Below are 15,802 nucleotides of genomic sequence, written 5' to 3'. Positions count from 1 at the left end.
GTAACATCAATGCTTATTCCCAGATTTAGTAATTCTTAGTAATAATTATCCTCTTACATCCAATGGCAATAATATACATATATATTTATTCTATGTAATATTAAATATTTTATACTATATATATAAATGATATATTTTGTTATTTTATCTACATTATACATTTTTTATTTTCTCTATATTTTTATATATAAATGATATATTTTATATAGATTTTATACTTTTATCTTATGCTGTATATTTACCTATCTATAAATATATATATATATACAGTGACATGTAAAAGTTTGGGCACCCCTGGTCAAAATTACTGTGAACAGTTAAGAAAATTGAACGTGAAGAGGAAGTCAGAGATCAGCTGCATTTAATCTAATTAAATATTATATTTTTTTATAATATAAATATATTATATATTCTTGTTATTTATATATATATTAGATATTTTTGTGTTTTTTTATATTGAACATATATTTTTTAAATAAATGATATAAATTCCAAATGTATAGAATATTTTATCACACAATAGGATAGAGTGATGTTAGTTACAGTCCCGCCTGTATATACGATGTACCAGTAGTAGTAGATGTTCATGTCCCACTTTGTACTCTTGTAACCAGAAGAACATAAATCCTCTGCTCTTACTTAATCTGGTCCCTGATCCTTATAATCCCAGGATCTCAAATTTCTGAACTGACTAATTTACTGGTGAAATTAGATTAAGTCCTTTGTGCTTCAGAGCTGCAGAAAAATGTTTCCGTCACATTCATTTCATTGTCGATGCTTTGACCAAAAGGGGCTTCATCCCATAATTAGGAAACAATAAAAACCTCATATCTGATTCTACTAGGAATAAATATTCCCAAAATTCTGTTTGAGACATTTTTAAGGGGTTGTCCCATTAAGAAAACAAGGGCGGCTGCTGGAGAAATGTAGTATTAAGGCCCCCATACACATTAGACGTAAATCATCAGAACCCACCAACATCGGCAGGATCAGAAACGGTCTAATGTATTTGGGGGCTTCCTGACTCTCCTCCAACAGATGACGTCGAGAGAGAAAATGATCAGGCATGTTGGGTTTCCAACAGCTATCCTATTATTCTCCCTGAAGATCAGCCGTAGCTATAAAACTCAGGTATGATCGGCCGACCTGAAAGCTCTTGTGTATGGAAGAGTCGGGAGAGTGGTCAAATGATCGAGTATGGGGGCCTTTATACGGGAGAGCTCTGAGACAACCCATTCAACGTCCAGAGCGTGGTAGACCTGTTCCTACCATCTTAAATCTTCTTTAATAATATGGCTAACATTTTTTTTTATTTCATTATTGATCAGTCTTTGTAACAATTTGAATCTTGTTGGAGGTGCTGGTTTAGCTGCCTAGTTCTTGATATCTTAGCAGCTGATTTGAACTTCAGGTCTAGCAAAGATCCGTACTCGGTGATCTTCTCTCTTCTCCTCCCTAATGTTCAGACACTATTAACAGAGACTCTAACTGTCTGAACATTGGGGAGGGGGAACAGAGAAGGTCACTTTTTGAGCTTTAGATTTGTAGTTCAAATCAGCTACTAAAACAGCATAAACTAGGCAGATAAACCAGCACTTTCAACATGATCTTCAAGATGTAAGGAAGCAAAATGAAGTAATTAAGTATATTACAAAGATTCAGAACTTTAAAACTTCTGATCAATAACAAAAAAAGAGTTTTGTTACTTTTTACATTTTAGAAAAATAAAGTGGCAACCTAAAAAAAGTGGTCAAGGAGAAGAACCAAAAACAAGCTCCTACATCTTCTATCCCTGTCTTCCTTACTCTAAACTTCAAAAAAGACAAAATTGAAAAAATATTGGAATTATATTTACACAAAAAAAAAAAAAAGAAAATCAATTTTTGGTTTTATTTTTTTTTTTGCAGATGTTTATACAAAAATTGGATGGGAAGAGTTAATTAAACAGCAGATTGTCCCTCATGACTGTAGAGCTTTAGTCTCAACACCTGAGGTTTCTCCAGATGTGACTCCCACCGCCTGGGCCTGAGCAGAATTATTTTCTTCCTAATCTGGTTATTTATTAATGTCATTGCACAATAACCCTCTCGGGAACCTTCAAAGGAGTTTTGGTTTGAGCCAATGACTGGCCAATGATCTTGCAGCTGTGAACTCTCGAAGGGGAGAAACGAAGTTCAGGTGGCCTTCACTGGAGTTCCTGACTACTGGGGAGTTGTGTGAGTGGGTGGCCCTGCGTTAAGGCAATGTGCTATGTCTTAATAAATTAAAAAATAATCATTGTACATCAAAGTGCAGGATTTACAGGACTGATGTATGAGGATAAGACTCTGGGCCAGTTTTCATATATTTTACATCTTTCTCACAGGATATGAGTTGTATTGTACAATTTCAGGAGTATGATTTTTTTTTTACTTGTCACTTATTGCCCCATGGACTATTTTTCTTTTTGAATTACTCAACCTTTTGGGTTTGAAACATTTTTTTTGAGTCATGTATTTAGTTTTGAGTCATTTACAGCCAAGTGAGCCGAGTCGGAGGCTCAGGTGGTCTAGGAATGAAGGGTCTAGGATAATGGAGTCCTGTAAGTGGTGGGAAATTGAAGGGACAAATAAAAAGAATTTGGCACAGGGTTAGTAGAAAAATGGTCAGAGAATCAAGCCTGTTGAGTTTTTGTCACTCCACCTCTTCCTGTTTATATTACCAGGTGGTGCCGCGTCTGTGTTGTTCGCAACGAGGAGCAACAGTGCAACTGTTCTATTTGATTTCTGTGACTTGTGGTGCTGTTCAGCCAGGGAACTTGGTGGCTAATCCTGAACATTGTCCTCATTAACTCTTTTCTGTGAGCATTGGGCGGGGCTCTCACTATATAAATCCCCAGCTCCCTACCGCTAGTGCCAGTTATAAGTTCTGCTTAACCTGGTCCATATCCTTGTTCTCTGCTCCTATGCTGCTAGTATTGATTCCTGTTTTTAACCTCTGTTTGTATTATGAGTACCTATTTGTATTCCAATTCTGTCCTCGACCTTGATCTCCCGGTAACGACCCCTCTTGATAATCCTTTTTTCTGCTAATTTGCCAAACCAGCCAGCAGCTACACCATGGCCCCAACCCAGGGGCTCCTTTCTAAGTCCAGATTTCGGTTCAGGGATTATAGGGTGAAGGCCAGGGAAAACCTTGGAATCTGGTAGACAGAAGCCCTATTAACTAAGTGCTGCCAGGCTTCCACTCACAGAGCCCCTATATCAGCATTGTCTAAAAAGGCTCTGTATACTATAGCCACTATAGCCCGAAACAACGTGTCTGCAAATTTGAGATTCTGATTTTTTTTTTTAGCCTAAGTCATATTGCACGACTCGTTAAAGGGTCGATTGTGACTTGTAGGATTTCTGCTTCCAATAGGTGGCGCTATAGAGTTCAAGTCCTCTTTCTCTCTGAAAAGGCAATTTGCATATCTTCTGTACTATGTAATCCCTATGTTATCCCTCCTGGAAATATGTTGACACCAGGGTTTTACCAATCCATCGTTAATTTGGTGTGTGATCAAAACCGATCATATTCGAGTGTGTAGGGACACACTTTTTGACGAGGGGAATGCTAATGCCAAGTCAACTTATCAAAGAATAAGAAAGGAATAGCACAATGCAGAATAGTTTTTTTTTTTTTATAGGGAAAACAAGTTTTTGCTATTATAGTAAAACCGACAGGAAATATTTATGAAATATTTAAATCAGGTTTTTATGCAAAAAAAAAAAATATATATATATATATATATATATATATATATATATATATTAGGCATTTTTTTATTTTTCATATCTTGATTGGTATTAAAAAAAAAAAAAAAAAAAAAGAAAATCTTGCAATTTTTTCACACTGGCCACCGGGAGCTATTCTACATTCATTCTTGCTGTTCTCTCAGGAAATTCACAAGAACATTAGCAGCAATAGACTGACTTGTATTGAAGCATCTAATGAGTGTGTGAAAGGGTCTCATTGAAGGGAGAGGGATAAAGAGGAGCTGTAACATCACCCATTGTGATCGGTGGACCCTGTGTTCTCAGCTGTGCATAGAGATGCGATCAGTCATTGTAATCTTGCCTCTGCTGATAAAGAACCTGCTGAAAACTCTAAAAAGTCCAAAAAAAAACCTCAATAGCGAGTGTGAATATTGCAAGATTACCAGTTTTTTGTTTTGTTTTTATAAAGATTATGACCTTTCAAAAACATACTGATAGGTTAAACTTGTAAAATATTTTACAATATGTTTGAACTATAGATATAAATACATAATGACCTCTAAAAATTCTACAAATAAAAATGTCTGTAATTTTTCAAACTGTTTGAACTAAACCCATATGTATGTGGCGACAGGTTTTATTGGTCTGATATATCTGAAATTTATCAAAGCTCAAATACCAAATATTTTGGGAGGGCGTCTTTCTAACAATGACCGCCTCTAACGACCACGTCACAATTACTGTCCATGAGATTGAAGAGGTCAACGAGAGGCAAAGAGTTTTGCCCAGTGAAGCATTCGAATATAATGACCCAGTCTAGTAGTGACATTGTAGCGTAGCCATTGAAGTCCTGAGAACGTTGTCTTCTCCCTCAGGGAACCTTACATCTTGATTGACATTTGTGTCCTATCCAACAGTGTGATCGAGAACCAGAAGGACTTGTTGAACCTAACTCGGATGGACATGAAGAACTTCAGAGAGCTGAAAAATCTGTGAGTACTCGACTCTACACTTGTCTCCTGGTGGAAAAGACATTAATTCTCCTTGTCATAATGTCTCTTGGTGCCATAAGGGGAAAGTAAGACAAATGATTCGGGAAGTGTGAGAAGAAGGGACACGACCTTGAGCCCGGGGTGGAATAAAACGAGCATAATTAGGGCCAGAATGAAGATAAAGTTCACTCCAACATCCCTGGTTTCCTTGCAAAGGATGTCAGACAGCCTCGAAGGTCCATATTTCATTGTCGGCAAAGTCTACATTCCTTCACTTTTTCATTAAGCCTCTGTTAAGGTATGGGAGTAATTGTTCCACATCCTGCTTCCTTATTTTGTCTACTGCCTCCTACTGACACCAGTCAGTAAATGGGGTTGAAAAATTAGCAAATCGATTCTAAACAAATTCTAAAATTTAAATTTGTTGATTCAGGAGATTCCAAATTTTAGGTGAAAGGGGTTAAAAAAACACGTAGCCCCACTCCACACTGGTACGGTCTTCAGGCATTCATCCTGATCCGGTCTGCCATGTCCCACTCCTCACTTGACTAAGCCTCCAAATATCAAGGCGGCACATGTCACCACGACATTGTGGGGCAACGTCATAACGTTGTGAGGCTTAGTCAGTGGTGAAGGAGAGGACACCTGAAGACCGGACGGAGAGGACACCTGAAGACCGGACTGGAGTAGAGAGAGCTTATTGGCTGAACAAGTGAGGGCTGGGGCAAGGTTTGTATGTTTTTTTAGCTTTTTTTTTTTACTACCAACGCTTGGTATTCTCTGTGGTCTGGATAGAACTTGGAGAATAATAAGGCACATTCTCCTGGCCAAATTCGAGAGAGCCACCAAATTTGGCACTAGTTGAGATGTAATATCATCCACAGCCTATGGACAAGTGTGGTAGTGTTTATAAAAAAAAATAAAAATGTACATTTCCTTTAAGACTACTCCAATATCTTTTCTCCACACAGGACCATTTCTAACACCGGGTTGAAGTTTATTTCCGAAGATGCTTTTCACATGAACCCTCGAATGACTCACATGTAAGTAGATATTGTGTATTGTGTGTGTGTAAAATTGATAGGAAAAATAAATTTTTGTTGGGGGTCTACACAATCCATGCCTGAAACAGGCTGAGACACCCTAAATTTGGGATTTTGAATTTCAGGATCGTATCTAAAAACTTGGGACAGTTGGCAGATATGCATGATGTTCTTTTGACGTGAGTAGTTAGAAGATCTGGAAAATATCATAAAAGACACTACTTACCTGTTACATTCCCTGCGCTCCAGTGACGACACACACTGCAGCCAATCACTGGCCTTCATAAAAAGGTCACTGATACAAGGCTAATACTTCTTATGGCGTTGACCCAACTTAGTCACTTTTTGGGAGATCTCTAGGTCTGAAGGACTTGGAAAATCCATACATATTCCTGAACGGTGTGATACTTAATATCTCATGTGCGGTGTTGGAGGGGAATTAAATACTTGTATCTGGGTTCCAACTTGTGGCCAAGTTAATTTATAGGAAACCCATAAAAAAATGAAACTTTCCATAGAAGACAACCCCTTAACCCAATGATCCAGGAATTGTCTTTTGGAGGTACGGCAGTTCTGTACCAGGCTATGGAAGTGGAGTTTTACCAGGAATAGGCAAGTTCTTGATTTAGTCGGAGAAGGAGACCTCTTCCCTGTAGATCTGGTACTTATGGATGGAATCTATGGAGGTAAAATAATTTTAAGACTCCCACACGCCCAGTTTTCCGTATGATTTCCTACCACTGATGATCTCCTGGAGAGCTCTCGGAGGGTTTGCACTTCGTTTGGCAGATTTTTGCCTCGTCATTAATATTATGGCTTATTAAGCACTTGTTTTGTTGTTCTGCAAAGTTATTAAGTGTTCTCCTGGAGCGCTCCTAATTGCAGGAGAGCGTTGCTGGCACAGACTACGCCACTAATGGAGTTCTCACCGATGAGGTGATTTGAATAAGTAATTAAATAAAACTAAAAAGCCCTTTCTTTTTTTTTTTTAAAGTTTGATGGGAATATGTTTTTCATAGGTATGCACTTTTGCATCCCTTGGCACCATATTTAGCCACCTGGCCCCTGGAATAAAGCCGATCCTTCCTGGTATAGATGGAACTATTTTTTTTATCATTATGTGGTTTACATGGGGACATAGCATGAATTAATTTCTTAAAGGCATTAGATATTACATTTTCATATACCAAATTAAAGAGTTAATAAATTAGAGTCTCCTGTTCAGGACCCTCATGTAATTAATTACAAGAGTGGTGAGGGTCTGCATACAATATCTCTCAGTCTGGAAGAACTGGCATGCATTACATGGGCAGCCCATTTATTCCAATAATCATGGTGTATTAATGGTGGTATATTTAATTTCTCCTCTGGGGGCGCTGCAGGGAAATTGATCATTTGCTGCCTGATTGCTCTACAGCTTATAGCTGATCACTGGGGTCTATGTCACCAAGCAGCTATTAATAATGATTATTTAATGAATGGGGGTCTCCTGTTCAGAACCCTAAGCTACTTACCAGTGTGGAGAGGGGATGCAAAGTGGAAATCTCACTCTGGAAAACCTGGCATGTCAGTGCATTACATGGATAGCCCAATGACTCCACTACTAATGTTGTAATTCTTCATTTCTCCTCTGGGGGTGCTGCAGGAGAATTTATGATCTGCTTGCAGGTTCCACTATAGATCATAGATGATCACTGGGATCTACGTTAGCCAACCAGCCATTAATAGATGAGAATTAAAGCATGAGGGTCTCCTGTTAAATAGCCTCATCAAATTACCAGTATATAGAGGGGCTATTAAGAGTAAATCTGACTCTGTAAGACCTGGCATGTCAATGTAGTACATTGACAGCTCATTGATTTCAATATTAATGGTGTAATACTTCATTTCTCCTCTGCGGGTGCTGCAGGAAAGTTGAACACTTGTTGACAGGTTCTTCAATAGATCATAGCTGATCATTGGAATCTATGTCAACCAACCTGCCATTAATAGATAAGTATTAATGGATGAGGGTCTCCTGTTAAGGACCCTCATCAAATTACCAGTGTGGAGAGGGGCTACAAAAAGTATCTCTTATTCTGAAAGACCTGGCATGAGCACGCATTATGTGTTGATTATGTAGTGAATTTTAAGTCCTGCCCTTAACCTTGCCCAGGTATGACCCCAAAACAAACAGAACTGCCTACTTTTGAACAGGGTTTGCATACATTTTTGCCCTTTCCAGGCCCTTTTTGGTCTAGTATCCAAATAACCCTTCCCACCAATTTTGGGACTTTGGGCAGAGATGAGCCTCATGCCACTGAGACACTAGGGCAAAAAAACTAGAAAGTTCCCAAGACTATGGAAGTTTTAATTCTTGTCTAAAGGGGGCAATATTTTTGTAGGTAGTACTAAGGTAGTTAGAATGTTCAAGTTTGATTTTAACAAGAGCTAAGAGCTGTCGTGACTTCCTTCCCCTACTCGTCAATAATCTCCTTGGGCCATCAATGAGTTCCTCCAAGGACAAATATAAAATCCATACTCTATCACAACATTATTTTTGACTGAAACGTCCTTGAAGATCAATGTAAACCTCAAACATCTGGGTTCCCTGATGTTCAATACAAAGAACATAAGAAAAGGAAGATTTTTTTTGAGGACGTGATGGGATCTCTATGGTTGGAACAATGATGTACAACTCATCACTGATGGAGACAAGGTAAATGAAGAGCCGGGGGAAAGACATCATATAAAACACTCTCTGGAAATCCTTACCACCCTATTCTTTTATGACCCATCATGTCAATTGCAAATGACAAAAGTATAAACAGTCACAAACAAAACTAACATCAACTCTCCGAAAGTTCTGTCTCGATAAAAAGCAGGTGGTGAAGGTTCCAGACGTTCTACAAAGGTCCATCATCTGTGGCTGATTAGGATTTATGTTTAGTTCTTGTTTTTTTTTTTATTTGTGTTTTTTGCCTTCTTCGTGTGCTCATCGTCTTGCTATGTTTGGGTCTTCAGTTCCCGTTTTTGATGGTTTTGGCTGCAAGCCACTAAAACAGAGAACCTGGGGTCAAGGCAGCTCTGTTTTGAAGTGCACATCATGTCCTGAAGATATCAAAGTCTTCTCTTAATACTTATACAACACATAGCAAATTATATCTTCTTATTTGGTCAATCCATTCCATAATGTCATTTTTTCTAAGATCATCTGACAAACTTCCTTAAAGGGGATGTCCACTTTCGATAATTTAAAACCACTCTGTAAGACCAACTCTTTGGGAAGACCACCTCTGATATAAAGAATATTTTTCTGTAATGGAAATTAATTTCACTTATATGTAAAATCACCTTCCTTAATAGCACCTCCATTTTAAATGTACACCTCCCTTTTACATGTAGAACCTCCCTTTTATATGTAGGACCTCCCTTTTATATGTAGGACCTCAGTTCTATATGTAGTGCCTTCCTTTCCCAAAAACGTTAGTTTTGGCCAATGTAATCAACTGCCCCTAAGTGTTTTTTTCCCTCTTTAGATACTGTTGAGGGTGCTATCTCATGGAGACAACCCCAGTCCATGTGTCCTACAAAGGCATATGAAAATAGAGGGATGTATCTCAATCGTGTCAGGAGGCAATCCTTAGGAGAAGGTTCTGTTACATGGATGGTCTTTCATCCTTTTTTCTCACCTTTCCCTCACAATAGCTACTGTAGAGGAAATGCTTGGTTGATGTTTGTCACCCAAAGCCTCACATCCTTAGTTATATTAGCTATAGCATTTGACCCGCATGAAGACATATTAGCACCTTTCTTTATGTAGCATTTATCCCTGACGAACCCCAAGTGATTAGTAGTTTAACAAGTAGAACTAGAGATAGAGTACCATAATGAGTAATAGACGAGACAAGGACTCACTACCGGCGTTGAAGGGACCAGGTATGTGTTGTGAGGCTGAAGAGAAAAGGAGTCAACCTTTTGGATTTGGAGTAAAGGCTCCCATACACATTAGTTGAAAGTTGTCTCAACCAACCAATTTTGACAGTACTGACCAACCATCTGATGTGTATGGAACCTCACATGACAGGATGTCAGGGACAGAAATATCGGGCAACTGCAAAGTCAACGTCCTTTTGTTTTCTTGGAAGATAGGCCATATATCCATTATGTAATAAATCCTATAACTGGGAAAATTGGATCATAAAATATTATTACGAGAACATAAACACCATGTCCGATCTGTCAGGTCTCTGCTGGACACCGCACTAAGTTATGGACTTCAGCTTCCTCAACCTCACCATCAAACAAAGGGCTTCTGTGAAGTAGATCTTCTGCCAAGCCAAATGTTATTGTAGGTATCGAATTCCTCATAGGAGGGGAGTCTCAATATTTTGTTCTCATCAATCAGCGGGGCCTCCCATCCCGAAAAGAAGAAATAGAACAGTTCATTTTATCAAAGGTCAAATTGTTTTGTGACTTTTGTTTTTAATTTTTTTATTGAACATTTTAACAAAAAAAAAGCCAGAAAAAAAGTGCACCGATATTAGGATTGCCACCCAAAAAATATAATACAAAACAATTACATTTTTTTTGTATTCTATTTTTTTGGGGAACAATCCTAATATTAAATATAGATATTCACAAAAAAATGTGAACATGCTTTTATCTTGTACATTATAATCAAAATATTTTTATAAATTTCATAAAATAAAAGGATAAAAAGTAAAAAAATAAATGTCTAAAAATAAAACATCTTCTAAAAATTGTTTTTCTATCTACTGGCTAACACGGTACAAAGATATCTATTTTTCCAAGATGTAGCTTTTGCTTTTTTTTTTAATGTGCCAAAACCCACGCCAATTTATCTTCTATGAACTGCCTTTATTCCTCTTGATGCAAAGAATTAAAACTTGGACTTTGATTAAAAACCTTCCAAAATAATTGCTTTTTTTTTTACAATCCTGAAATGAAATCTAAAATCTGAATGGCAACATAAGTTAAAATAATAATAATAATAATAATAAAAATAATAATAATAATAACCTTATACATACAGTGTGTATGTATGTGTATATATATATATATATATATATATATATATATAAAATGAATATACTGTATGTGTGTGTATATATGTATGTATATGTGTGTATGTATATATATATATACATATATATATATATATATGAATATACTGTATGTATGTATATGTATGTATATATATATATAGATATATATATACATATATATATATATATATATATATATATATAAATTAATTCTGTTGGTGCACCTTTTTCTTGTTGAGTACCATGGCAGAAACTTTCCTTTTATTTTCATGTAATTTTTCGTTATAAAACAATAATTATTTTCAACCTTTTTAAGAATTTTTTTTGCAAGGCATTTGAAAAAGAATAAGAGTTAAAAAAAAAATGGGAAATAGGAAAAAGATAACTTAGCAAAAAATCCAGAGAATAAACAAAGGATAAAAATAAAAAAAAATGAATAAATAATTATTTAAAAACAATGTATAATAATAAAAAAATGGTAAAAAAAAATCATTATTTAACTTAATACAAATTGACTAATTTTTACATTTTCTTGTTTTTAATTTTTTTCCTAATTGCTGTCATATTTTTGACGCGGTTTTGTCAGGTGTTGCTCCCCATCTCGAGAGCCATAAGTGACAGTGAAAAGTGATTCCAGTCAGATGTCTTGTTTGCTGAAATCAATGCTTACAGCAAAATACAATCTCTCGGCAGCTGGGTACAGCGGGGACTCAGTGTGGGGACTGACAGCGAGCGCTCATTTTTACTCCCCTGTGGACAATCATTGACCTGACAAGAGCTGAAATGTATCCATCCACACTACCCAGGGCTGCGGGGAAATCTGCCTGTAAATGGAGGCGCGTGCAAAGGGGTTTTTTTTATATACTTGTTTAGATCTGTCGTCACTTATCTGAAAGAGGGTGGAAAAAAACCCATGACAGTTAAAACTAAAAAATATATCTAAAAAAATGTGACAAAACTTGAAATTAGTCAACCGGGTTGGATTGAAATTAAGGTAACATTTTACGACACCATGCTAACTAACGAGCTACTCTTCTCCATAAAAAGTTTCCGATTCACAATTAGTCATTTGCCAGAAGATTATATTTTTTTAATTACTAAAAAAACTATTCTTGCATAAGTATTCACCCCCTGTGGTGTAGGAGCTTCCATGATGGGATTTATAGAGTGGAAATTCTGGCATCTATCAAGAGTTCATGGTCTTGTTTTGGATCCAACACAAACAGTCGTGTGTCTTGATGAACTCAACTCTTTGCCCTTTAACCTTCTTCTTCCTTGGGTCGTTGACAACTCTTGTCTTCTGTCTCGTCACAGAAAAACACATGTGATTGGGGGTCTCGTCTAAGCTGATAGTTTTTCTGCTTCTTTCAACAGTAACTTGTCATCGAATTCACTGGTCTCGCTGTCTTGGAGGACATTTCATGGTCTCCCTCTACAAGAGCTGTAGGTCAACCGGCTTTCTTACCAAAATTACTACTGTCTTTCAAGCCTTTTGTTTGGGGTCTTAGGGGTAATGTTTCTCCTTGAAATACATGATGAATTTAAGAATGCTCTCCTCTGAAAAAAAAATATAATGCTGTCTCCAGTGCCATCTATGGGTGACTACCCTGTAAGGCATTTAACCCCTTTAAAGATCCTTGAAACATGACCCGGGTTATCCATCAAATCGGAGACACCCATCTGTAGACATCACGTTTTCATTGTTGTTGCTGCCCGGGAGCACATGCTAATAGTAATTACTATTTCTAGACAGCATTTTACAATAAAGGAATATTCCAAGAGCGTGAAAATGATTTTCAAAAGGAACAAAAGTGTTTTAAAGATAAAGAATAAAATTGGTGACCCCCCCCCCCCATATGTCTAGCTTACCTGGTCATCACTGGTCTCAACTTTCTGATCTTGTCTTGACCACTGCAAATGCCCACTCGACCAATCACTTCGTAAAAGTGGGTCAGTGATTGGCTAAGTGGTAAAGTTAAGGAAAAATATTCACAAGACTAGGATCTAATGTAGCCCATGGCCGCCGGATCAGAGCCCTATGAACCCATTTCTACCTGCCGGTATCCTGGGTGCCTCTTCTGATTGCTAGAACCAGTGCAATGTCATCTTTACGGTGTAACACACACATAACCGCCCACTAATCAGAAGAGGCGCTACAAATGGAGGTTCACTGGGCTTTGTTCTAGCTGCCACGGACCACCAAGGTCAACTCTACTAAGCGGCCATGTCCGATGTATCAAGAACCAAGGAGTAGAGGCCAGATGGACCAGATGATTGTCAAAATGGGAGTTACAGGGATCATTGAGGGGTAGTATTATTACTTATAGGTTTTTTTTCCAGCTGGATTCCGTTTAAGCATAATATTTAGCCCTTTTTATGACTGTGGTTCTCCAAAATAAGAATCTATATAATTCATGGTGCTGGTATGAAGAAGTAATTGTCTTCTGTCTGGATCACCACAGACACCAGGAAAGAGAATTCAACCATGATCTTTCAAGATATAAGCTCTCAACTTATGTTAAAGGAATTCATAACTACATACATATGTGTCCTTCCTTAGTTTTTCCTTTTTAAATCTATATATCCCAGGATGTCTGGTGCAGGATGACCACCTGTTTTCATGATACTCTGTCTGGAGATGCTTATGCTCTTTGTGTTTATGTCAACCTAATCACTGGTTGTGATATGAATTGTAACCTGTCAATGGTTTTGTTAGCATATTGTGACAATATATTATATATGTATTGTGAGAAATTGGACTTCTTAATGAAATTTGCCGAAAGGTAAGGGTGGACACATCTGTAGACAGTAATGTTGTCTTCTGAGAAGGTCAGCCATTGTTGATGCCTTAACTTCAATGTTCCTCTGCTAGAGTTCTGACTGAAAACCCATTCCAGTGCTCATGTGAAGTGCGGTGGATTCAGATTCGTAGAGAAGATGGCTGGGCAGATCTTGGAAACCAATCCTTAAGCTGCTGGAAATACGGGGTGGAGATTTTCATAGAAGACGACAACATCACCGACTGTGGTAGGCATGGGTGTCCACATATAGAACGTTGGGTATGTTGACTAATGATAGGTGACAGCCAACTTTTATAATGCTTTGTAAATTCTTTTCTCTTAGATCGTCCAGATGTCTTCATTTCAGAACAAAATCTGACCGTTCTTCATGGAGACAATCTGACCCTTCAGTGTAATGTAGCTGGTCAGCCCATGCCAATGGCAAAGTGGATTTTACCAGACCTGAATGCACAGTATGAAACCACGGTATACATGGAAAATTTTTTATTATTCTTTCCAATGCATTAGTAACACCGTCTCCAGCCATTGATGTAGTGGAATTTTTCTTTAGAAATGTTGAGGGACAACACAAAGTGTCATATTTTTTTATGGTTTCCCGTGGTCTCAGTTTTCCACATTCTAAACCTTCTTGTGCACTCTTCTCAATGTTCCGCTGCAGCAATCTGAAGGTCCAGATGTTGAGATCTTTCTCCACCTTTTCAACATCTCATCTGGCTTCAACAAGCGTGATGTCAGCTGCTGGGCCGAGAACATGGCTGGTCCTTCCAAAAAGTCGCTCCAGATAGATGTCCACTGTAAGTTCAAATTATAATCTGCGTGTATTGCTGACAAAACCTAGAAGCTAGAAGTGCTTTGGTTAAGGCTATGTTCATACACGTAGAAATGCCGATTCTCTTTCGCTTTGATGAAAATCCTCACCACGTAAAAAATAGACCCTTAACATGTGAGCATACCCTTAGTTTGACTAATTTGAGAAATATTAGCGGCTTGTTCCCTTAAACATCAATTAAGCACTTGTTTATATTGAACCATCGTGGAGGATAAGCTTCTTTGACATGACCACCCAAAACTGCATTGAGAAATAGTCTTATTAGATGGGTGTCCTTCTCAAGGAAGACCGAAAACGTTCATCCTTTGAATCTTACTTTCTCAGGACTGGGTGTTAGGTAGGACCAGCCACCATGATGGTCAGATCAGCAGTATGGGTGGACTAGTCAAGTATCAACCATACGTATCTGCCAGGAGATACTATAAATTGTTGAGCCACCATAATTTCACCATTAAACACTTATGCCACCTTGGTCCTTTGGTCTGAAGCTTGCCGACCATATAAAACCAGCTGAGAAAATTAAATGAGCCTTCTTGTGGATAGTTTGTAATTATTTTGACTTTATAGTAGTGTCTAAATTGGTTGACTACTTTATGGTGTCTATGGCTACTGTTCTCCCTTGTGGAGATAGGCAGTTAAAGTAGGGAGACTATTATTCGGTCAATGCTGGGAAAAGGCTATGTAAAATAGCCCTCCTCCGGGAGGAAAAAAGTTGAAACTCTAGGACCAGTAGCCATCCTAGGAGTCAATGTCTGACCCCTTGGGCTTCGCACTAGGTGTTGCACTAATGAGGAGTAAGAACCCTGTCTACAGATATGTGTACTTGCCTATTTTTAGCAGACTCTGGTTTGACTAAATATCCTAAGGCTCCTTAAAGGGTCAGACATTGGTTTGTAGAGTAGCTACCTCCGACAGAAGCAGATTTCGTCCTCTTGAAGATGAGATAATTGTCACACCTTAAGCCAAACAAAGACTAGACAACATAGTTCTGAGTAGGGACATGACGGATGGAAGGAAGTATCCATTCCTGGCAGACCCCTTTCAGTCTGACTTATGGGAAGAAAAATCTCGCTCCTTGGAAAAAAAACGTACTAATTAATTCAGAGAACCAATACTCACACGAAACCTAATGGAACCGTGGTAGGAAATAATCCAAGGAAGTGATTTACTCTAACGTCACTCTGTAATTGACCCTTTCTGGACCGTCACAATTTTCGCACAAAGCCTAAGGAACTCATCCTTTCGAGAGCCATTTAGACGTAGCTTAGGTTGTAGCTGTTCTACTACCTTTTGTGTTAAGGGTGTGTAGATGCCAAGATGAAAGAATTGGGACCCGTTCTAGGACATCACTA

At 37.9% G+C, this 15,802-nt stretch overlaps 1 protein-coding gene across 1 annotated transcript in view; it reads left to right on the top strand.

The window, feature by feature from the left end:
• Positions 1–15,802, top strand: part of NTRK1 (neurotrophic receptor tyrosine kinase 1) — a 133,392-nt gene that overhangs the window by 51,159 nt on the left and 66,431 nt on the right. Inside the window, exons 2-7 of the mRNA XM_073639451.1 lie at positions 4,655–4,729; positions 5,701–5,772; positions 12,195–12,263; positions 13,693–13,847; positions 13,944–14,086; positions 14,280–14,415. Of these exons, the coding sequence (XP_073495552.1) occupies positions 4,655–4,729; positions 5,701–5,772; positions 12,195–12,263; positions 13,693–13,847; positions 13,944–14,086; positions 14,280–14,415 (650 nt within the window). The remainder of the gene's footprint in view (positions 1–4,654; positions 4,730–5,700; positions 5,773–12,194; positions 12,264–13,692; positions 13,848–13,943; positions 14,087–14,279; positions 14,416–15,802) is intronic.

This window comes from Phyllobates terribilis, unplaced genomic scaffold, assembly GCF_046119375.1.
Source record: "Phyllobates terribilis strain yellow unplaced genomic scaffold, ASM4611937v1 Scaffold_7__3_contigs__length_470593459, whole genome shotgun sequence".
Taxonomy (NCBI): domain Eukaryota; kingdom Metazoa; phylum Chordata; class Amphibia; order Anura; family Dendrobatidae; genus Phyllobates; species Phyllobates terribilis.
Note: the sequence above shows the minus strand (reverse complement) of the source record. Positions and strands in the feature narration are given on the sequence as shown.